The 25,275-nt window shown below is 47.7% G+C and overlaps 1 protein-coding gene and 1 non-coding gene across 3 annotated transcripts; both read left to right on the forward strand.

The window, feature by feature from the left end:
* The first annotated feature begins 605 nt into the window (after nt 1–605).
* On the forward strand, nt 606–679 carry TRNAI-AAU (transfer RNA isoleucine (anticodon AAU)). The gene has a single exon. It is a non-coding gene; the product is annotated as a tRNA-Ile (tRNA).
* Nucleotides 680–3,638: 2,959 nt separating this feature from the next.
* ZNF839 (zinc finger protein 839) lies at nt 3,639–24,305 on the forward strand. Of its 2 annotated transcripts, none has more exons than XM_089659428.1 (8): nt 3,639–4,244; nt 7,364–8,089; nt 11,627–11,839; nt 13,216–13,308; nt 14,512–14,664; nt 16,994–17,101; nt 17,180–17,291; nt 21,862–24,305. In XM_089659428.1, exons 1-8 carry the CDS (start codon nt 3,867–3,869, stop codon nt 22,581–22,583), a joined length of 2,505 nt encoding a protein of 834 aa, XP_089515554.1. In that variant the 5' UTR covers nt 3,639–3,866; the 3' UTR covers nt 22,584–24,305. The 2 variants fall into 2 exon arrangements, with proteins under 2 accessions (XP_089515554.1, XP_089515553.1); XM_089659427.1 differs by having other exon boundaries at nt 3,641–4,244; nt 7,361–8,089.
* The last annotated feature ends 970 nt before the right edge of the window (nt 24,306–25,275 follow it).

The following is a 25,275-nucleotide window of genomic DNA, read 5'->3' on the forward strand; positions in this document are numbered from 1 at the left end:
TTGTATAAAATAAAAAAACGCAGAGGCGATCAAATACCACCGAAAGAAAGCTCTGTTTGTGGGGAAAAAGGGCAAGTGATCTCCATCAAGCTTCATCATAGTGACTAGCAGTTACCAGTACATTGTATCTTTCAGCTGTGAACTGTCACTGTATCTCTGATCCCATTCTTTGTACAGAGCCACCAATCACCAGTAATTTGGGTGCAGCGTTGCATGACCGCGCAATTGTCAAAGTAATGCAGCGCCGTATCCAGGGGCGGACTGACCATTCGAGCACTGCTCGAGGGCCCGGGGTCAGTAGGGGGCCCCATGAAATGCCCTTTACCTTTTTATAGGCTTTTTTGGGTGTGCTTTAAGTGTGGGCAAGGACACAGGGGCCCCATGATCCCTACTGACCGGGGGCCCCATGAGTTGTCAGTCTGCCCATGGCCGTATCGCAAAAAATGGTTTGGTCAGGAAGGGGGGTAAATCCTCTGGAGGGTAAGTGATCTCCATCAAGCTTCATCATAATGACTAGCAGCTACCAGTACATTGTATCTTTCAGCTGTGAACTGTCACTGAATCTCTGATCTCATTCTTTGTTCAGAGCCACCAATCACCAGTGCGGCCGGTTAGCTCAGTTGGTTAGAGCGTGGTGCTAATAACGCCAAGGTCGCGGGTTCGATCCCCGTACGGGCCATGTGATTTTTACATGTTTGCTGTCTAATGAGACAAATCGTAGACCCTCCTTGATGCCTGATCACATGATCCTGCTACTATCACATTTTATACCTTCAATGATTTCACCCAAATTTACATCCTATCTGTTCCAATCCAACTCATCTTTTCCCCTCTGTACAGTCACATGACTTTTTTTTTAAAAATGTAATATTACCTCTGTTTGGATTTTCATCACGTTAGAACCGTGTCAACCGATCCTGATGGCATGTTACAGGTCACGGTCCACGTTGTCACCGCAAGTGGAACAGATGTTTATTTTTACAAGATTTTGCTTCAATATTTCACAACCTTTTTTATCGCAGAGAAAACTCGCATTTGAGCGATCCTACCTACACATGATCCTGCCTATAAGACATAAATCACAGCTCTTTAATTTATAAGTAGAAGTGCAGTAGATAAATACCATACCATTGTTTTGAAAGAGTAATTCTGCTCACGTGATATTAATTACAGCTCATCAATTTATAATTAAAAGTCCTGTAAATAAATGTCATGCCTTGATTTTGCAAGTATGATCCTGCCTATAAGATAAAGATCACAGCTCTGTAATTTATAAGTAAATGTTCTGAATCTCATGCCATGATTTTAAATGTGCGATCCAGCCTACGTGATATAAATTGCAGCTCTTCGATTTGTAAGTAAAAGTCCCGTAGATGAATATCATGCCATGATTTTAAACGTGCGATCCAGCCTACGTGATATAAATTGCAGCTCTTCGATTTGTAAGTAAAAGTCCCGTAGATGAATCTCATGCCATGATTTTAAACGTGCGATCCAGCCTACGTGATATAAATTGCAGCTCTTCGATTTGTAAGTAAAAGTCCCGTAGATGAATATCATGCCGTGATTTTAAACGTGCGATCCAGCCTACGTGATATAAATTGCAGCTCTTCGATTTGTAAGTAAAAGTCCCGTAGATGAATATCATGCCGTGATTTTAAACGTGCGATCCAGCCTACGTGATATAAATTGCAGCTCTTCGATTTATAAGTAAAAGTCCCATAAATGAATATCATACCATAATTTTAAATGTGCGATCCAGCCTATGTGATATAAATTACAGCTCTTCGATTTGTAAGTAAAAGTCCCATAGATGAATATCATGCCGTGATTTTAAACGTGCGATCCTGCCTACGCGATATAAATGGCAGCTCTTCGATTTATAAGTAAAAGTCCCGTAGGTGAATATCATGCCGTGATTTTAAACGTGCGATGCAGCCTACGTGATATAAATTACAGCTCTTCGATTTGTAAGCAAATGTCCCGTAGATGAATATCATACCGTGATTTTAAACATGTGAGCCAGCCTCATTGATATAAATTACAGCTCTTCGATTTATAAGTAAAAGTCCCGTAAATGAATATCATACCGTAATTTCAAACATGCGATCCAGCCTACGTGATATAAATTACAGCTCTTCGATTTATAAGTAAAAATCCCGTAGATGAATATCATGCCGTGATTTCAAACATGCGATCCAGCCTACGTGATATAAATTACAGCTCTTCGATTTATAAGTAAAAATCCCGTAGATGAATATCATGCCGTGATTTTAAACGTGCGATCCAGCCTACGTGATATAAATTACAGCTCTACGATTTGTAAGTAAAAGTCCCATAGATGAATATCATACAGTGATTTTAAACGTGCGATCCTGCCTACTTGCTATAAATTACAGCTCTACGATTTGTAAGTAAAAGTCCCATAGATGAATATCATACCGTGATTTTAAACGTGCGATGCAGCCTACGTAATATAAATCACAGCTCTTCGATTTATAAGTAAAAGTCCTGTCAAAAAATGTCTGGCTATCATGTTGCAAGCATGATTCTGCCTGTAAGACATAAATCACAGCTCTTTAATTTATAAGTACAAGTCCTGTAGATAAGTATCACACGGTGAATTTTTCAAGCGTGATCCTGGCTATGTGATGTCAATTACAGCTCATTCATGCAGTAAGTCACCGCCCTTCCATTTATAAATAAAAGTCCTGTAGGTGAATATCATACCATGATTTTGAAAGAGTGATCCTATCTATGTGATATAAATTACAGCTCATCAATTTATAAATAAAGGGCCTGTAGATAACTGTCACACTGTGATTTAGCTAGTATGATCCTGACTATAATATACACAGTAGGTCAAGTCCAGTAGATAAATATCATACCGTGATCCTCTTATGTGATATTAATTACAGCTCATCAATTTATAATTAAAAGTCCTGCAGATAAATGTCATGCCTTGATTGAGCAAGTATGATCCTGCCTATAAGAAATAAATCACAGCTCTTTAATGTATAAGTAAAAGTCCAGTAGATAAATATCACGCCATGATTTTGAAAGAGCGATCCTGCTTATGTGATGTAAATTACAGCTCATCGATTTATAACCAAAAGACCTGTGGATAAATATCACGCCATGATTTTGAAAGAGCGATCCTGCTTATGTGATGTAAGTTACAGCTCATCGATTTATAACCAAAAGACCTGTGGATAAATGTCACGACATGATTTTGCAAGCATGACCATGGTTGTTCGAGTGTGATCCTTGCTATAAAATATAGATTACAGCTCTTCAATTTATAAGTCCTGTAGATGTATATTATGCTGTGATTTGGAAAGCGGGATCCTACCTATGGGATATAAATTGCAGCTCTTCGATTTATATTTAAAGGGCCTGTAGATAAATGTCAGGTTGTGATATTTCAAGCATCCTGCCTACAAGATGTAACAGCTCCTTGATTTATAGGTAAAGGTGCTGCAGATGACACCAAGACTTGTTTTCATTCGAACTTTCACAGCTCAGTCTCGGATTGCATAAGAGATCATTAGTTCCTCGGCCATCGATTAATCATGCGCGAGAACAGGGGCAACGCTCGATTGACTATGCCTGGTGGGTGACAGCCCTGGCCGCTGCGCGGTCACCTTATTGGTAGGCGGGAGGGAAAACGCGCGGCTCGGATTGGCCTTCCTACTGCTCCGTAGAGCTACTGGCCACGCCCCTTGCCCCTGACCTTCCTCTGAAGCCCTCGTTAGAAACGTGACGGTCGTCGATCAAGACCGAGCAGCGGGAGGCTGAGAATCGGTCCTGGCGGAGAGCGGGGCGGTTTGAGCGGCGGTTGTAAGTGCGTCATTCCCTCCGACAAGATGGCGGCGCCGAGCGGCTACGACAAAATGGCGACAGAAGTGGCGGAGGAGTACATGCAGGTGGTGGTCGGCGAGGACTTGGAGCCCGGGCAGCAGGTGGTGGTCCTGCAGGGGGCGGCCGGGGAGGAGATGAGGGGGGCGGCCACCATCAGTCCAGAGCTGTTGCAGACCATCGCCCACACCGACACTATCTACTATGTGCAGCCCGACGGCAGCCTGGTGCCCGGGGGAACCCTGGCCGAGGTGACCGGGGGAGGAGGGGCCACCATCGGGGCCCCTAGCATGATGGACGCCGCCCTACAGCTGAAGAACGTGGCGGACCATGTGGCCCTCAAGCAAGGAGTCCCCAACCAGGTGACCAGGATCCTCAACCAGAAGGTGACTGTCCTGCCCGGGGCGCCATGATGTGCAACTCCGGGACGAAGTTTGTTTGGGGTGGAGCTGGGAAAAGTTTATTTTTTTAATTAAATATTGGTCAGTGACCCCCAGTAGGAAGATTTACTCACTTCCTGTTCCTGTGACACCTCTACAGGATGTAGGTGGAGCATTGTCATCGCAACAGGAAGAATATTCTGGCTGAGGAGGGTGATGTGCCAGGACATCCTGTCCAGACAGGAGGTTAGGGGAAGTCTCCCCAATAGGAACTCAGGTGGCAGAAAAGTTCTGGCAGAGGAAGCTCCTCCTCTTCCTCCTCCCATGAAATATAAAGTTGTGGTTGGAGATGGACTCCCGTGGAGGAGGCACCCTGGCGGGGGGGGTTGTCGGCGCGGAGGAGGCACTCGGGGGGTTGTCGGCGCGGAGGAGGCACTCGGGGGGTTGTCGGCGCGGAGGAGGCACCCTGGGGGGGGGGGGGTGTCGGCGCGGAGGAGGCACCCTGGTGAGGGGGGGGTTGTCGGCGCGGAGGAGGCACCCTGGGGGGGGGGGGGGGGGTTGTCGGCGCGGAGGAGGCACCCTGGTGAGGGGGGGGGTTGTCGGCGCGGAGGAGGCACCCTGGGGGGGGGGGTTGTCGGCGCGGAGGAGGCACCCTGGTGAGGGGGGGGGTTGTCGGCGCGGAGGAGGCACCCTGGTGAGGGGGGGGTTGTCGGCGCGGAGGAGGCACCCTGGTGAGGGGGGGGGTTGTCGGCGCGGAGGAGGCACCCTGGTGACGAGGGGGGGGGTGGTTTTGTGGAGGAGGCACCCTGGTGACGAGGGGGGGGGGTGGTTTTGTGGAGGAGGCACCCTGGTGACGAGGGGGGGGGGGTGGTTTTGTGGAGGAGGCACCCTGGTGACGAGGGGGGGGGGGTGGTTTTGTGGAGGAGGCACCCTGGTGACGAGGGGGGGCGGCGGCGTGGAGGAGGCACCCTGGTGACGAGGGGGGGCGGCGGCGTGGAGGAGGCACCCTGGTGACGAGGGGGGGCGGCGGCGTGGAGGAGGCACCCTGGTGACGAGGGGGGGCGGCGGCGTGGAGGAGGCACCCTGGTGACGAGGGGGGGGGTGTCGGCGTGGAGGAGGCACCCTGGTGACGAGGGGGGGTGGTGTCGGCGTGGAGGAGGCACCCTGGTGACGGGGGGGGTGGTGTCGGCGTGGAGGAGGCACCCTGGTGACGGGGGGGGGGTGGTGTCGGCGTGGGGGAGGCACCCTGGTGACGAGGGGGGGGTGGTTTTGTGGAGGAGGCACCCTGGTGACGAGGGGGGGGGGTGTCGGCGTGGAGGAGGCACCCTGGTGACGAGGGGGGGGGTGTCGGCGTGGAGGAGGCACCCTGGTGACGAGGGGGGGTGTCGGCGTGGAGGAGGCACCCTGGTGACGAGGGGGGGTGTCGGCGTGGAGGAGGCACCCTGGTGACGAGAGGGGGGTGTCGGCGTGGAGGAGGCACCCTGGTGACGAGAGGGGGGTGTCGGCGTGGAGGAGGCACCCTGGTGACGAGAGGGGGGTGTCGGCGTGGAGGAGGCACCCTGGTGACGAGGGGGGGTGTCGGCGTGGAGGAGGCACCCTGGTGACGAGGGGGGGGGGGTGTCGGCGTGGAGGAGGCACCCTGGTGACGAGGGGGGGGGGGTGTCGGCGTGGAGGAGGCACCCTGGTGACGAGGGGGGGGGTGGTTTTGTGGAGGAGGCACCCTGGTGATGAGGGGGGGGCGGCGTGGTGGAGGCACTCTGGTGACGAGGGGGGGGGTGGCGGCGTGGAGGAGGCACCCTGGTGACGAGGGGGGGTGGCGGCGTGGAGGAAGCACCCTGGTGACGAGAAGGGGCGTGTCGGTTTTGGAGGGGGCACCCTGGTGATGAGGGTGGCGTGTTGGCGTTGGGGGGGCACCCTGGGGGCGCGGAGGGCACCCTAGTGAGGAGGGGGTGTGTGGGTGGGCATTCTAGTAGCGAAGGGAGAATGTAGTCATGGGGGGGCACCCTGGTGGCAAGAGGGTGCATGGTGGCACCCTGGTGGTGTGGGAGCATGTTGGCACAGTGCATTCTGGTGGTGAGGGAGTGTGTGGGTAGCATGGAAAGTGCCTCAGAGCACTCTGGTGACGAGGGAGCGTGTCTGCGTGGGGGTACTCTGGTGACAAGAGAGTGTGTTCGCGTGGGGGGCACCCTGGTGGCGAGGGAGCTTGGGGGGCACCCTGGTGGCGAGAGAGCATAAGGGCACCCTGGTGGTGAGGGAGCGTGTCGGCATGGAGGGCACTCTGGTGACGAGGGGGTGTGGGAGGCACCCTGGTGGCGAGGGAGCATGTTGGCGTGGGGGGCAGGATGCACCCGGTGGCGTGGGGGTGCATCGGGGCACCCAGGTGGTGAGGGACCACGTTGGCACAGTGCATTCGGGTGGTGAGGGAGTGTGTGGGGGGCATGGAAAGCGCCTCAGGGCACTCTGGTGATGAGGGAGCGTGTCGACGTGCGGGGGCACCCTGGTGGCGAGAGAGCGTGTAGGCGTGGGTTGCACCCTGGTGGTTAGGGAGGGTGTCGGCGTGGGAGGGGGGGGCACCCTGGTGGCTAGGGAGCATGGAGGAAACCCTGGTGGCAAGGCAGCATTTCAGTGTAGGGGAACTCTGGTGGTGAAGAAGCACGTGAGGGCACCTGGGGCGGGGGTACGTGAGGGCACCTGGGGCGGGGGTACGTGAGGGCACCTGGGGCGGGGGTACGTGAGGGCACCTGGGGCGGGGGTACGTGAGGGCACCTGGGGCGGGGGTACGTGAGGGCACCTGGGGCGGGGTAGCACTGCTTAAAATTTTAGTACTGTGCTGGATTATATTATCTGTGAATAAAACCTTCAGTGTTTGCAGGATTCATTCATATAGGAGTAGGTCCCACATTTAGATCTGGATGGGGTACAGTGACATGAGGAAAGTCCAGTGAGCTATGTGAAGGGTCTACACTGAACACTTTATATCCATTATGGGACTGCACAGTGCTTCTACATATGTAACTGGTTCAGAATTGGACGGGTGGCAGTTGTAGGTACACACGTGTTGTCTGATGCCATGAACACATTGCTGCAGTTTATTGATGACGTCTTCTTGTGTTCTCTTGCAGCAGCTCAAATCCATTTGTGTCCAAGTCCCAGGCTTGAAGCCTAAGGAGAGCAGCGAATCGGTGAGCGCAGAAGAAAACCCGCCTCCCCCCATGAATGTGAAACCTAATAATGGCAGTGTTGTCACCACCCAGGTTGTACAGGTGAAGACGGTCTCTCAGCCATCGCAGCCGTTTGTCGTCAAAGCCATGCAGCCTCCCATTCAAGTTCTGATCCAGCAAACTCCAACACAGTCAGCCCAGGTGAACGCACCAGACCCCGATGGCAATGAGGGCGGGGATTCTGCTGAGGAGCATGGGTGTTGCGTAGCTCACCATCAGTATAGCAGCAATGCCTCAGGCACCACCAAGAAGGGACAGAAGCGCAAAAAGCCCATTAAGATCAAAACCCGTTCGGGGCGCGTCTCCCGACCTCCCAAACACAAGGCCAAAGATTACAAATTCCTTAAAGTGGGAGATTCAATTCAGGACAGCTCTGTGGATTCTGACGATTATTCGGAGATGAGCTCGGAGGATGAAGATGATGGTGGCAAAGAGAGAGCACCTAGAGACCGGCAGCCCTACGCGGTTAAAAACTCCCTGTTCCAGTGTCAGAAATGTGAGAAGTCCTACATGGGCAAAGGAGGATTGTTCCGCCACTACAGACTCTACCCCGCCCATGGACAGATGGATTCGTCATTTCTTTTGGAAGGCAAAAAAGGTGGAGATGGTGGAGGCACAGGGGAACAGAAGGTGAGATTTCCTAGTGGATGCTTCTACGGGAAGTTGGGAGCACACTGGCATTTAGCAAAATTAGTGATGCATTGATCACATAAATATAGACATCCTACTAAATACCAAGCATGACAGCCACAAATAATAAATACCCAAAAACACACTGTGATACTAAAAATTACTGTCACACTTATGTGTATATCCATCAACACATATAAATATTAGTGGTGCAGCGAAATGAAAATTGTAATGTCAAAGCCGAAAATTCAAAATGCACTTTGCCGAAAACCGACATGCGCAGTTTTTAAAAATTAATATATATATTTTTAAAAAAAATACACTTTGATTAAAAAAAAAACAATATATACCACAATTTATAAAGAGGATGTTACAACGAGTAAATAGATACCCAACATGTCACGCTTTAAAATTGTGCACGCTCGTGGAATGGCGTGAAACTGCGGTACCTAAAAATCTCCATGGGTGATGTTTTAAAAATTTCTACAGGTTAGCAGTGTAAAGTTACAGAGGAGGTCTAGTGCGAGAATTATTGCTCTTGCTCTGACGTTCGTGGCGATACCTCATGTGTGATTTGAACATAGTTTACATATGTGGGCATGGCCTACATATGAGTTCACCACTACATGCGACCACGGGAGAACGAGGGCACTTTAAAAAAAAAAAAATATATATATTTTTGTTTTTGCATTGTTCCTTTGAAATAAAATTTAATCACTTTTATTCTTATCCAAAGAAATGCATGTATCCCTTGTGATAGAAATAATTAGTGACAGGTCCTCTTTATGGAGAGATATGGGGTCAATAAGACACCACATCTCTTCTATGCAATGTAAAGCATTGGATCAAAAAAAGCTGGAACGGGAAGTGACATTGCTCCAGTCCTCCAAGGGCATAGAGATGAGTGGCTGCCATCTTTCCTTTACTCATCTCTATGCCTAGCGCCGGGATCAATGGCTCCTCGGGTAAGGCTGAACTACTGAGCTGGTGGTGGCGGCGAGGGGCGGGGTTCTTTTGGCACATGTATTGGTGCTTTTTTTTTTTTTTTTTCCCATTTCAGCTGACGGCTGAAATGGGTGTTTTCGGCCAGAACGTTTCGGCCATCGAAATTTCGGTGCATCCCTAATAAATATTAATGTACGTGTCCAAATCATAAATGAATACTTAAATTAAAAAAAGTCTATTCATAAATTAAATGGCAGCAATGCTTTGGGATAGAACATATCTCCGTGTATCGCATGCAACATCAACTCCGGTGCTCCACTGTCACCAGGTGAACTCTCACCTTACTGATATGATCTCCCAACACGTTTGGTCCTGCCAGCGGGACTGAATCCTCCTCTGCATACACTGCTCCAGTTTCACATGCGAATCTCCTACTTCCACAAGCTCCACTCCATAACATGTAAAGAATGTTGCAGATAGTGTCTTATCCTTTAAAATACTTTAAATGTCACAAACAACATCAATATTGCATTCACATGAAAAAGGTGCCGACCCGCACCAAGGTATACAGCTCATAAACTTAGATATAGCAATGCTCAGGAATTCCACTATACACTCTTAGATCACTTGCCGAGTTCTGAAAGGACGAGGTGATGTCATCTAAGCCCCGCCCCAATGTGTTTTGTCACAGGGCACGTGACTTCTTCATCTGGTTTACTTGTTTTTTTTTCACACAGAGAATTTTTGGAAAGAAATATTTTAATTTTAGTGTACAAAAAATGGTGGGGGGTGGCGACACCACCTTCTGCTGCCAGTAAAAGCTATCCAGTAGCCAATTAGCTGCTAGGATTGCTTTTACAAAAAAGTCCATTGCTAGCAGAAAAAAAAAAGCAAACTTACTGGGATGATGCCTGTAGCTGCAGGCATCATCCTGGCATAACCAGCTAACTCCCCAGAACATACCGGTACGTCATTTGAGCTAAAGTGGTTTAAAAAAGTTTTAATACTACCTAAAATACACCGACCTTAACCCTGACACTGACCTAGGTCATACCCTGATCTACCTATTTACTTATCTTTACACACATTTCTATATCTTTTGTCTATTCAGAGGAGAAAACAAACTACATGGTTAGACTGCACAGTGACTGATCACCATGTTAGCCAATCAGAGGCTATCGCAGAGTTCAGGTGATTAGGAACCAGGAGTCCCAGTTCCTAATCATTAGTACAAGACTCGGGGCTCTCGATGAGAATGCGCTATGCAGTGTGCTCCCAGAAGATGACCTGCTTCACTGAGGCTGTTTTATGTGTGCAGACAGCTGGAAGCGATTAACAGACCAAGCTGTCCAGGCAAAATGTCAGAGGGTTGAGACAAACCATTTGCCACTGACTGGTGCTTACAATGATCATCTTTTATTTATGTAAAACCTTTATCTCAAGAAGGAAGGGGGGGGGGATAGTGCTATGACTACTTGGTGTTAGCCGAAGTTCAGCTTTGTTAGTCAAGTCCATCTAAATCTATTACATCTAACACTACCCTCTTGCCAGGCTGCCAGTGCTGCTGCCAGAGGTGTCTCCGCTGCTCCTCCATCCAGAGTGAAGACACACTGAGAGAGGAAGTATGTAATGTAGCCACCACATATAAGGTTTAGGCTGCAACGTATTACATTTTGTTGCGTTTATTACCACTTTAGACCCTCAGTGGTTGGGGTGTGTTGTGGAATGTTTTTTTTTTTTTCGTGTGTGTGTGTGTGTGTATATATATATGTGTGGATAGAGTGTGTGTGTATATGTATGTATGTATGTATGTGTATATGTGTGTATATATGTATGTATGTGTATATGTGTGTGTGTATATGTGTATATATATATATATATATATATATATATATATAAAAACATTCCACAGTAAACTATTAAACTATTTGTTACCCACATCCCGACTGCCCTATAGCAGCTATACTGCTACAGGGTGGCAGGGGTGAGCAAAATTATATATGTGAATATGTTTCCTGGTAGGGGACGCGCGCGCCCTACCCGCGCTGCCATTCATGGCTGTCAGTCACCGGGTCACGGCTGGTGGTTACCCGGCGGCGCTTGGTGATTACAGAGGATCTCCGACGGGGAGGAGGGCTGCTTTTATTTACTAACAGTCCTCCTCCCTGTCGGCTCGGGCACACTGCTCGGGATGGATGGAAAGCCATTCATAACAAGTTGTGTACTTTATCATGTGATCACTATGACCAGTTATAGCAATCACATGATACCGGGTTGGACGCAGCGGTCACATGAGTTGTGTTGTGCGTTCCTAACCTAGAAGAGGCAGAATTACGTATATATGTGACACTGCCTGCCGCAGTAAATGTACTATGGTGGGGTGGTAAGTGGTTTATTTTAACTCTGTGAGAAGCTGAGACCACAAGTGCTGCTTGTTCCTGGGATCCAGCAAGACTCCCCAGGAAAGATACTGGTAATTGGGTAAGACCAGGTACATTGTTTAATGCAGCCAATCACTTGCTTTTCTTTACCCCTGAAAACACTAGACTGAAATTCAAATTTACAGGTCCACTTGATTTTCTTGTGTTGTAGAAGCCCACCCCAAGGCCTCGAAAGAGATTGTTGGAAGATCCTGCGACCCCCAGCGTGTCCAGCCAGCAGACTTTGGCTAGGGATGGTTTGGAGATTGTACAAGTGACAACGCCAGGCAGAGGTCGTCGGCAGATGTCCGGGAGGAGGTTTGGACGTCCTCGTAAAATATTGCGTAATGGAACCGTAGAAGAACATGCATTGTCAGTAAAAGAAGTGCGTAAATACATTAAACCCTTATTTATTTTAATAAATATACACACACCTACCTGACACCATAGGAGCCTATTATTACCTTTAGAAGCTAGCAGTGTTTCCTCCCCAATGTATTTGTTATTGCAGACTGACTTTCCATGACTTTACAGCTAAGCTGCACCTACTGCTATTTCTCTGTGCAATGAGACTGCATTGGTGCCAAGAAGGATTCTCTCATTGTGCAGTGGAATTGCAATTGGAGCATTAATGAAGTCAGGGAAGAGTCATGCCAGCACTTACATTTTAGGCCCCTTGCACATGCAGCTTCCTGATCGCAGTGCATTCCTCCTAAGGTTTTAGTATGTCCTGGGGGAATAGTTGCAGAATCCAGACCCGGAGCCAGCAGCCTGGTGAAGTCTGACAGGCTTTTATTGGACAGGGCTAAACTCTGTACCTGCCTTTTTAGGGCTCTGTGTTCTGGGTCAAATGCCCAGAGTGGAGAAGACCATGCATAGAATTCCTTTCCGGGGCAGGGCTATGTACTTGTTTCTCCCGGACACACTTAAAGTGCACCTCCACCCAAAAGGGAAAGTTCTGCCTTAAGCCTCTATCCCCCGCTCCCCATTAAGGATTGGCACCTTTGGGGAGCGGGTCCCCGCGGCGATCGGAAATGGAAGTTGTATACCCCCCCCCCTCACTCCCCGTAGTCTTCTGGGACACTGCATGCGCAGTGGGCACCCGGCTGTGAAGCCGTAAGCTGTCACAGCCGGGTGCCCACGCTGAAGATGCCGGCGCCAGGAAGAGGAGACGGCCGGTGAAACCAGCGCTGGTGAGGACACCGCTGGAACGAGGGACAGATAAGTGACTGTATTTTAAAACTCATCCGCTACAATTTTTGTAGCTGCTGACTTTTTTTTTTTTCCAGGTGGAACTCCGCTTTTAAGTATGAGATTTTTTTTTTTTTTTTTCTAAATCCTACTTGCCTAGGTGGATGCAGCTGGCTACAAGTGTGAACTCATCACATAACCGCTGTTCACTGAGTTCTCATAGCCATAGAGCCATAGAGCAGAGAGCGGTGACACTGAGCCACTGGAGTGCTGGGCTGTGGAGGGGGAGGGAGCTGCTGGCTCAGGCTCTCAGCAGCTCACTGAGAGGCTGAGCCAGGTGCCACTCCAGACACACGGGTGGATCTTGACTTTACAGTCCGCATCTTTCCCCAGCTTGGACCGGATGAGTGACATCAGCCGACGGCGGCTTCAACTTTGGCTGGACTTCTCCTCTAAATATCGGGAAGAATGCAAAGCAGTTAGACAGCTCTGTGTGCAAAGAGCCTTACTCTTATGTGTAAATCATTTTCCAGAGGTTGTAGGAAAGTAATCTTTTTGTTTTTATTCCAGCTGATCCAGCAGTGTGAAGATAAGGATTTAAAAGAACAAGTAGCACCAAGTTTTACCAAGCTGCTGTCGGTCTATGACTTTTTGCTTCTGAAGGTTAGTGTATCAGATGTTTGTATTTTTCTAGTTATCTCTGCTGATGGCCCTAAAGCCACATTTTGTGCTGAAGTTCTGCTGAAACTGCATGTGGAATATGTACAGCTGGGGCTTTTACAACTGGAAACCCTCTTTGTCCCTCCCATTTAGGGTAAAGTTCATTATAGGTGGCTTGACTTTTTGGCTATCTTTCTTGCACATGTGAAGGGAGTGTGAAACATCTAGGGTGACAATTCCTCCTTACAGCAAAACATTGAGGGTCCTTTAACCACCTCCCGTCCGGCCGTTGTATATAAACGGCCGGACGTTGGCAGTGCAGGGGCGGGTGGCCGTTTATAAATCCGGTACTCGCTGTGTACTCCAGACACAGTGGAACACCAATCGTCGGACAGGACCTCTGTGCGAGGTCCTGATCATGTGATCGCCGATTGGCCAATCAGTGATCACATGCAAAGTAGTAAGCAAGATGTCAGTTGTGACATCATTGCTTACTACGTGTGAAATCTGTGAATGATCACTGAGGTCACATGGTACAAGGCTATTCACAACAGCCTTGAACCATGTGGCAAGCTGTGAGCAATCACAGCTCACTCAGTAGTTCTCAATGGCTGCAAGAATGCAGACAGAGAGGAGAAATGATTGCTTTTACATCCTATATGGGTGTAAAAGCAATCAGTGTAAAAAAAAAAAAAATCTTCATCACCCCCCACAAGTAGTACAGTGTCACCATGGTGACACACTACTGCTAGGATGACAGTATGTAAAAAAATAAATATAAAACAAAAAATAAATATTTATTTTTGGTTATAAACTAATTTGGGATATATATATATATATATATATTTTTTTTTATACTAAAAATATAACGGAATACATTTTGACAAAGATTTATGATGAACTACTAAAAATTTTGCTAAATTTTTTATAAGAAAAACTTTTTTTTTTTTTTTCACAATTTTTGGACTTTTTAATTTACATAGCAAAAAAATAATTCCAGTGGTGAATAAATACCACCAAAATAAAGTTTTATCTGTCTCAAAAAAATGCTAAAAATTTCATATGGGTACAGTGTTGCATGACCGCGCAATTGTCATTCAAAGTGTGATAGCGCTGAAAGCTGAAAATTGGCCTGGACAGGAAGGGGGTAAAAGCGTCCGGACTGGAAGTGGTTAATTTACTTTTTTTTTTTTCTTTGCTTTACAGGTGAAACAAGAGCATGTGGACAACAAACCACTGTTTCCTCATGTTTACAGGGAGTTTGAAAAGCTACATTCCATGGTCAAGAACATGGCTGAGGAATATGTCATCAACATGGATCAAAATGTTGAAAAACCTCTTGAAGTAACTGATAGCAAGGTGCGTTGGCGCAATACTGACCTACGGAAATTCTGGCTTGTACTCCTTTTTTTTTTTTTTTTTTTAAAGCAGAATCTGCCACAAAAGTATTGAAAGTGAAATTGTCAGAAATGTGTTGGGGTGTTTTTTTTTTTTTTATTATTCAAACTTCAGTGGGTAGTAAAGACTGTGGCTTGAGGATTAAATGACAAGATGGGCCTAGGGCCAAAAGCATTTATTTTTGTTTCCCATCTTGGATACAGAAAAGGTGAGTCTTCTTAAAGCAAAGCTCTATCCAAAAAGGGAAGTTCTGCTTTAAGGCCTCGTCCCCCACTCCCCATTGTGGGTTGGCACCTTTTGGGAGTGGGGGGGGAACGGGTACATGATTTTGACAGGTACCTGCTCTCTGCTCCACTTCGACTGCCTAGACCAGGGGTGTCAAACTCCATTTCATCGCAGGCCTTTTCAGCATTATGGTTGCCCTCAAAGGTTGTATCTGTAAAACTAGATGTCCAAACCCCCCCCCCCCCCCTTACGTCAGATATCAAGAATTTCATTAACATCACCGTGCACCTTTTTGGGGGCAGAGCTGGAAAGCAGAAAGTGCAGAGTCTTGAAGAGGACCAGAGTCAGTTTCCAGAGTATGCTGAATGCTGAGACAAGGGGGTACCTGCAGGAGAGGTGCAAGGGCCACATAAAATGGCCTGGAGGGCCAGATTTGGCCTGCGGGCCTTGTGTTTGACACCTGTGGCCTAGAGGATCAGAAGCAAAAGTTGTCATTCCCCCCCCCATAGTCTTCTGGGACACATGACAGATGCCAGAAGACTACAGGACCATTCTTAAGGCACGGCACTACTCACACATATGCAGTGGGCACCTGGCTGTCACAGCCAGGTGCCCACACAAGATGCCCAGGAGGAGAGGACAGACCCTGCTGGATCGAAGGACAGGTGAATGTATTTTAAAAGTCAGCTGTTAGTGGTTTTTTTTTTTTTACGTTTTTGACTGGAGCTGTGCTTCAAAGTAAATAGAATTCACATCTTTGTCACAGTTTTTGCCATGTTCCTATAGGGAGATTTTTCTTTACTTCTTGTCTTGGAGACACAAAAAGGAAATAAGTGGAAATCTCCGTCCCTTTTTGGATTGCAACTTCTGACATCTATATAATTTTGTTTTTTCAAGGGACAATTGTTAAATTATGGAATAATTGACAGAGGGTCTAACCCTTCCACACTCCATCCAAAGGTGTGTTTAAAAAAAAAAAAAAAAAAAAAAAAAAAAATTCATATAGAGAAATGCTTTTTAACTACAGTAAATAAAAATGAAATCACTGATCTGGCTGTACTGTCTGGCAAGGGTGGCTTGATCTCAAGAATGCTGGTCATAAGTGCATATCTTTCTACAAGTAAAACATTTTGCATATAATTATTGCTGCTGTGTACTTATTGCTGGGGTTCAGTTTTAAATGTAGTAAGGCCACAAGATAATTACCGAGGCTATAACTGACTATATTGTAGACAGAACAGTCACACAGAACCTTAGAGCTTCAGCTTGGGTTACAAAAATTTAAGTTAACAGCTACAAAAACTTGTAATAAACAGACACTCGCCTGTCCAAGGATCCAGCGCCACCCTCCCTGGCCAGTTTCTTCACCAGTCTTTGGGGTCCCTGGCTCCATCCGGTCCCGCTTTGAAGGTTAAGTTCACCTTTAGTCAAAAATAATAAATGCACAGTAATTGCAGGTTAAAAAAATGTGCATTGATTGTTTTTGTCTGCAGGAGCCTGGAAGGCATTGCACCAGCGATCTGTAGATCGGTGGTGGTATGCAGGTCTCCTGCAGACCTGTCAGAATATCTGCATACTGTACAGAGTGCACAAGCAAACAGATAATCTCACAGGAAGCTTCAATGAACCGCTCCACAGCGCCATGGTATTTTATTGAAAACTAGAAGCAGAGATCCGCTAAGGATGTCTGGACACTTGCAGTTCATTAATTCACGGAAGTCCGTGAACGAATGATGTGGCCATGCTGATGTCAAATTTTGACAGTACGGGGAGACCTCTCCCCGTACTATCTGTCAGAGGAGGGGAGGGGTGCTGTGGCTATGGGAACATGTTACATGTTCCACCCTAAAAACGGGCGGAACATGTAACATGTTCGCAAAGGTGAACTTATTCTTTTTAAGTATATTTATTTTATTACATAGCTCCATGGGCAGGGCCCTCCTAATCCCACTTGTATTGAATTGCATTGTAACTGTACTGTCTCTTATATTTTAAAGCGACACGCAAACTGTTGGTGTTATATAAATCCTGTATAAAAACAAATGATGTATTTATTTCCTCTTAGGTGGCAGAATCACTGGGCATTTCCAAAGAGATGACGGTCAATGCAGCCTCATCCTCTTCTTCAGTTACGGTTGAGAAGGAGACACAGATTGAGGAACATGAAGGCGAGGTACAAGTCTAATTATTCACAAGCTGCTTCAGACTACTGCTAGTTGATTTTACTGTCATTAATCAGCTGCTTTGTTAGTCTTCAGATGAAGAGGCTGAGGAGCCGCCACCAAAACGATTGAAAATCGATAACAGCCAGGATGTGGCAGAAAACATGACTGCAGGAATTGGTGAGACAGAGCAATGTGTAGGTAAGGTCCCTGTAAACGCTCACTCTATCCCCCCCCCTACTCTTTGCTCAGTCCATACTCCTGCATTGAACGTCCTACATATAATTATGCATGAGCATCATTCAGTGCAGTAATACCCTAGGCCCAGGGGACAGGTACATGACAGGCTAGGCCCAAAAGAAGTGAATCTGAGTATTGCAGCAAATATGCTTTGCTTTAAAAAAAAAAAAAAAAAAAAAAAAATCTCAATGGGAAAATGCCCTCCCCTTTCCTTGCAGTGGGGCTGCCTCCTCACTACCAGGGATAATTGCTTGCTTAGGTCTCGGGTAGCAGAAAAAGAACTCTTAGGCTGGCCATACACTATACAATTTTCTGCCCAATTTCCTTTAGCTTTACCTTCAACTATGTAGTGCAAGAGCCCGCCTAATTGGATACAATTGAAAGTGTTTAGGTTTGACCTCATATTACCGTATTTTTTGCTCCATAAGACGCGCCTAGGTTTTAGAGGAGAAAAACAAGAAAAATATTCTGAACCAATGGACTGCGGACACAGTACATGGGATGACCAGAGACTGCGGACACAGTACATGGGATGACCAGAGACTGCGGACACAGTACATGGGATGACCAGAGACTGCGGACACAGTACATGGGATGACCAGAGACTGCGGACACAGTACAGGGGATGACCAGAGACTGCGGACACAGTGCAGGGGATGACCAGAGACTGCGGACACAGTACAGGGGATGACCAGAGACTGCGGACACAGTACAGGAGATGACCAGAGACTGCGGACACAGTACATGGGATGACCAGAGACTGCGGACACAGTACAGGAGATGACCAGAGACTGCGGACACAGTGCAGGAGATGACCAGAGACTGCGGACACAGTGCAGGGGATGACCCAGAGACTGCGGACACAGTGCAGGGGATGACCCAGAGACTGCGGACACAGTGCAGGGGATGTCCCAGAGACTGCGGACACAGTGCAGGGGATGTCCCAGAGACTGCGGACACCGTGCAGGGGATGACCCAGAGACTGCGGACACCGTGCAGGGGATGACCCAGAGACTGCGGACACCGTGCAGGGGATGACCCAGAGACTGCGGACACCGTGCAGGGGATGACCCAGAGACTGCGGACACCGTGCAGGGGATGACCCAGAGACTGCGGACACCGTGCAGGGGATGACCCAGCGACTGCGGACACCGTGCAGGGGATGACCCAGCGACTGCGGACACCGTGCAGGGGATGACCCAGCGACGGCGGACACCGTGCAGGGGATGACCCAGCGACTGCGGACACCGTGCAGGGGATGACCCAGCGACTGCGGACACCGTGCAGGGGATGACCCAGCGACTGCGGACACCGTGCAGGGGATGACCCAGCGACTGCGGACACCGTGCAGGGGATGACCCAGCGACTGCGGACACCGTGCAGGGGATGACCCAGCGACTGCGGACACCGTGCAGGGGATGACCCAGCGACTGCGGACACCGTGCAGGGGATGACCCAGCGACTGCGGACACCGTGCAGGGGATGACCCAGCGACTGCGGACACCGTGCAGGGGATGACCCAGCGACTGCGGACACCGTGCAGGGGATGACCCAGCGACTGCGGACACCGTGCAGGGGATGACCCAGCGACTGCGGACACCGTGCAGGGGATGACCCAGCGACTGCGGACACCGTGCAGGGGATGACCCAGCGACTGCGGACACCGTGCAGGGGATGACCCAGCGACTGCGGACACCGTGCAGGGGATGACCCAGCGACTGCGGACACCGTGCAGGGGATGACCCAGCGACTGCGGACACCGTGCAGGGGATGACCCAGCGACTGCGGACACCGTGCAGGGGATGACCCAGCGACTGCGGACACCGTGCAGGGGATGACCCAGCGACTGCGGACACCGTGCAGGGGATGACCCAGCGACTGCGGACACCGTGCAGGGGATGACCCAGCGACTGCGGACACCGTGCAGGGGATGACCCAGCGACTGCGGACACCGTGCAGGGGATGACCCAGCGACTGCGGACACCGTGCAGGGGATGACCCAGCGACTGCGGACACCGTGCAGGGGATGACCCAGCGACTGCGGACACCGTGCAGGGGATGACCCAGAGACTGCGGACACCGTGCAGGGGATGACCCAGAGACTGCGGACCTTTAGGGAGGGAGGGGGAGCGGGTACCGGAATTTGACAGCTACCTGCTCACACTTCCGTGGAGTTGTCCTCCCTTTACTGTGGGCACCCGGCTGTGACAGCCGGGTGCACATGCGCGCGAAGCGCTTGACTTTGTGAATGGCCCGGTGTCTTCTGGGACCTGTCATGTGTCCCAGAAGATGCTGGACCATTCACAAAGCGCAGCGCTTCTTGTGCATGCGCAGTGGGCACCCGGCTGTCACCGATGCCGGCGCTGGAAGACTGCACAGCGCTGGACCGAGGAACAGGTAAGGTCCTGCAGCAGAGAACAGCTGAGCGGCTGGCCCGGTATTCTGACATGGTGGCGGCGGAGATACCGGCCCGGCCGCTTTATATTCGCTCCATAAGACGCACTGACATTTCTATCCCCCCCCCCTTTTTTGGGGGGGGGGGGGGGGAAAGTGTGTCTTATGGAGCAAAAAATACGGTATATGGTTTTTGGTAAATCTAAACCAAAAATCTTGAGAAAATTTGTATAATGTATGACCAGCCTTACTTGATCCCTTGCCCAGCCAGCTCTCTCCTCCCCATGCACTCTGGCAGTAGACTGTACCTCTGTCCTGCATTATACTTGATAACCTCAGAGGACCTGCAGATGCCAAAGCATAGGAAAGAAGAGGCTGCGGGGATTAGTCTAAGAGCATGGGGGCATGGAGGCTTCGGTAAGTGAAGCTTTTTTTTTTTTTTTTCTGGTACTTTGTTTTCCCTGGAGTTCAGCTTCAGCATTCTAAAGGATAGCTTCACCTTTTTTAACACGTTACATGTTCCATCCATATTTAGGGTGGAACATGTCACATGTTCAAGCACCTGCTGCCTGGCCCCCTGATCCCTGCCTCTGTGGCAGGGAAGCCTCTCACCGCACCTGCTGTTGCAACTCAAAAACAGTCCCATAGTTTACTGTGAATTTACTACAAGTAATTGTCAGCCACCATTGCTGACGGCTTGTAGTTCTGGATGAATGCGCACTTGTAGTTCAGTCTCAAACCCAACAGCTTTGTGTCTGACAGCCCGTTTGCAGGTATGTGCTGAAAGATGCAGGGGTTATCGGCAAAGGCTTGACATTGCACCCTTGATCCAATGATCTTGGGTGCAATGCTTTTCAGTCTCCTGCAGGAAAAAAATAAAATAATAAATGCACATTTGTTTTTCTGCAAAAAATAAGGGTTTATTTATTTTTCTTTAAATGTGAACTTTTAATTATCAACAGTACAAAAAAATGGCAACCTCCCCAACCTATAACTGGCCTTTGGTGTGTGTGTTAAAAAAAAAAAACACAAATTCCCAGCTGACTTTCCACACATTCAAATATGTGTAAGCTAGAGAAACCACATCAAGGCACCTCCTGTATTTGCAGTCCTAACTATAAATTTTGAGAGTCTCCGAAGTTTGAGCACATATATAATAAAGGATAGATTGAGAGCAGGAGCCCAACCCTCCTTTTAACCACTTGCCTACCAGGCACTTATACCCCCTTCCTTACCAGGCCAATTTTCAGCTTTCAGCGCGGTCGCACTGACAATTGCGCGGTCGTGCAACATTGTACTCGTGTGATATATTTATCCTTTTTTTTTTTTTTTTTTTTTTTTTTTTTTTTTTTGGTGGTATTTACTCAGTGCTGGGTGTTTTTATTTTTTGTGCTATAAACAAAAAAGAGCAAAAAATTTAAAAAAGTACATTTTTTTTTGGTTTATTATGAAATTTTGCAAACAGGTAATTTTTCTCCTTCACTGAAGTGCGTTGATGAGGCTGCACTGATGGGCACTGACTTGCTGCACTGGTGGGTGACACTGTTGGGCAGTGCTGGGCACCGATCATCAGTGCCCTGATGATCGGTGCCGATCCCTGCTCTGACAACTGCCAGTTCTCGGCAGTACTCTCCTCACGCTCTGAAAGCGTGAGGAAAGTGCAGCCGAGAACTGGCAGTTGCATTTCCCGGTGATCAGCGTGTCATTGGACACGGCTGATCACATGGTAAAAGGCCGCTGTGATTGGCCTTTTACCACATCACGTGATCAGCTGTGTTCGTAGGACACTGGGATTGCCGGGGGGCGCGCAGGAGAGCATGTTCTGGGAGGACGTCATATGACTTGCCTCCCAGAACTGGCCGGCCGCAGTGCAGCCGTCATTTGACTACCTACGGTCGGCAACTGGTTAAAGCTATAGGGACACACTGGACACCCAGCAATAGCACAATTGCAGCAAAAGGTATCCAATGCGTCCCCTCACCAACAGTACAAACAAATCGCAACCACCCCAACATTTAACTGGTCTTTGCATCAAGGAGCACATGGAAGGGTGATGCATGTCACCAAAAACAACAAACAAAAGTTCCCCTTTTATGATCTTTACGTTCTTCTTTAATTTCTGATCTTTATTAAACAGATCTGGAACAGCTTGGTAACAATCAAGTGACACTCCATTCAACAACGGACTCTGGTACTGCCACTGAAAGTGAAGCATTGGAACAAGCAACTGCTATTGCACCGAATGATTTACTGGTGGAAGGCACAGAGAGTCTGCAAGCACAGACGGACACTGAGACTAATGAGGATTTGCAGGAACCCTTGCCTTCTCCACAAAGCACAGATACTTCCCAGGACCTTCCTCTCAATCTTTCCTGTCAGTTTGCAGAGGAGATTCTGAGTCTCCAAACTCATGCCATCCAAAACACAAAGGAGACCGATGAAGCAGAGCCTTCTGCAAACCTTTCTCCAGCCTGTGACCAGCAGACCGAACCAGTTGATTCTGAAATACCTTGCGATGGCAGTCCAGTTTCTGTTGACTGTTCACAGATGGTGGATGACCCAAGAACTGTCATCAGTACTTCTGTTCCAACAACTTTAGCTGAGGCAATGTGCAGAGAAGCCCCCCAGGTGTCCTTTGTGGAGGTGGGAGGCACTTTGATCCCTACCACCAACACTTTCACCACGGGAAGCTTGAATGTGAGTGGGGTCACTCCAGCTTTTAGTTTAAATCATGGACAGGAACTTGTGTTTATTCACAGTACAGAAGAAGCCACCACAGAAGAGGCAGTTGTGATATTTGACAGCACGGGAGCCACAGAAACGCACTTGGACACAGTGGTGGCTTTGGTGGAGATGTAGTTAAATGTATATGTTCAGCATACTGAAGTAATCAGTAATGGTATAATGCCTCCAGCTCTTAAGGGATGACAAGTTTTTGGTCCCCACCTACAGGAAGTTTGTCGAAGGCATAAAAGTTTTATGGAACTTTAAACCTATAACATGGTTATAGCTTAAGAATGGGCACCTCCAAGGGACCTGCATATTTTTTTCCAGGAACCTCTGATATGAGGGGCTCTATGCTTTAAAGTGGAAGTAAACCCAGCAGACTAGCTCCATAAATTCAGACCACCATTCACAAAACTATACAAGTGCCTAGTCTACATTCCACACATGATTACAACAAAGCATCATTTCTGTTAGCAGTCATTACTCTCTGCTACAACTGTTTCTGCCCTCCAGATCTAAATTTGGTGCATAAAATGCAGACAGGAAAAAATTGGTGACATTTGAAGAGTAATTAAGCCCAGGGATGTCGCCGGTCACATGGACTTTTTAAAGCAGAACTAAACCCCCCTATTGAATTCAGCCAAGGAAGCTGCCATCTTGGCATCAGATCTTCAACTGCCATGATGTTGCACACGAGCAGTTAAGACACCAGCCATTTGATGGTTTGACAGGCTTGGTTGAGAGTACAACCAATGTGACAGTTACATTCCCAGCACGTGGAACTGGGTTTTTTTTTTTTGGTAAACTGGTAAATCGATAGGTTTAGTTCTGCTTTAAGAATTGGGAGGTTTGTGAGAAGTGCATTTTCTGAGCTAGAGGATGACATCTCGGCATATGCTGGAGTTAGTTATGCTTGCATGTGCAACCATCACAACGTAAAGGGATCTCTAGGCAAGGGCAAAAGTTACAATTTGGATGTTGACTGACACAATTATGTAATATCTTCTTGCCAGTTAAAGTTTCTAAGTTAGGCTTACCTCCACTTTAAAGGAGCCCCAGCTCTAAAGTTTGCTCTTGGGCAATATTTGCATATGGCACCCCTTAGGTTTAAAGGCTTGTGGTAAAGGGGGGTAGGATACAAGCAGCTTGGGCTGCCTGATTTTTGAGATGATTTGCTTTTGTTCAATACAGGTTAACTTTAACCCCAAATTATTTTTTCCAGTTCATTATTCTCCCTGACAGCACACACACCTGAGATTCCCAATTTAAGACTGAATTGGTGCATTTCAACCCTGTTCTTCCAAACCAGCTTGGTGTTTCCGTACAGCAAAGCTTCTTATAAAAAGAGAATTATTCGGGTGCTGTCATGGAGAACTCCCCAAAAAAAAAAAAAAATTACCGGCAAATGGAATTTTACTTTTTTTTTTCTTCTTTTTAAATAAATTAGGATATTTCCTATATATTCTTGTATACCGTGATGAGTAACTTATTTATAAAGTGTTTCTACTTTACGAAGAGTTTTATTTTTTACAAATTTAGAGTTAGATCATTTTGTTCTATAATGGTTTTCACTGTAGGACATCCGTCATTTGCACTATTGTGGCCTATGCAGGAACCACTTGTACAGATTCTGACATGTCAATGTTTGTGATCACAACCATATGCTTTCCAACTCCAAGGCCTTATCTACAATTGTATGTTTCTTTTTTTTAAAGCAGAGGAGACAGGAGTGAAATCTCTAAATTAAAGCCTAACTCTACTGTTGTGACAAATGGGATGGCAGCTTTGTCATTTGTGATTCCTTATGTGTCCTGTTTCATCAAAATAAAACTCAAGACAACTCTATAAAACACATATCATGCCTTGAGGTCCTTTGTTTATCCCTTCAATTCTTTTTTAAATTCCATGTAATTCTCTGTCCTGTAACACTGTCCTTTTTGTATATATTGGGTTGTCATGTGCCAGCTAGCTGAAAGTTGTATCAGGCTTGTAAAGGGAGGTCTACTTTGTAAGCTAGTTGGGAGCAGCACTGAACACTGGAGTGAATGCTGCCCACTAGTAGGCCAAAGAGCTAGTCATTGCTGAAGAACCCTGTTCTTACTGAATATTCTACCTTTTGCGATTTGAGCTGTTCAGGGATTGTGAGAAAAGAATGAAAACAGATTTAGTTTTTCTAGTATTTCAGGAGTGTTTAAAATACATTGACGTTCAGGTATCCCTCTCGCTACTGCATATACCGTAAATGAAGACACACCTATAAAATAAGTCAGTAGATGCTTAACCCCCCTTGCGGTATTCCCGAGTGTAGCTCGGGGTAAAGTTTCAGCACCACAAGCGGTAACCCCGAGCTACACTCAGGAATACACTGCAGCGTTGCTTCGGGATCCCTCGATCACTTACCTTGTCCTGCGCTCCCGCGATGTCCCCCCTGCAGTGTCCCCTGTAATGTCCTCTGGCGGATGCCGGCATCTGTCATCTGGGTTCCGTGCCCTGCGAGCGTCGGGATGTACGGGGGACGGAACCGGCGGGAAATTTGAAAATGACAAAAAGTGACATTATTATTATTATACAGTATTTATAAAGCGCCAATAGTTCGCTCAGCGCTGTACATTACAAAGGGGGACAGAACATGTGACAGAACAATAACAATACAATGCAAAACATGAGGGGATTGAGGGCCCTGCTCTTTCGAGCTTACAATCTAGGAGATTCACTAAAATCACATAGTATAACATTCCTGTATCAAACCATTTCACATACATTTTGTCCCGAGTGCTTTGTCCGGCGCCTTGCCTGCATTTTTACTGTTCTTTCTGCCTGGAAA

This window comes from Staurois parvus, unplaced genomic scaffold (assembly GCF_062004578.1).
Source record: "Staurois parvus isolate SC_StPar_1 unplaced genomic scaffold, SC_StPar_1.0 ptg001156l, whole genome shotgun sequence".
Taxonomy (NCBI): Eukaryota; Metazoa; Chordata; class Amphibia; order Anura; family Ranidae; genus Staurois; species Staurois parvus.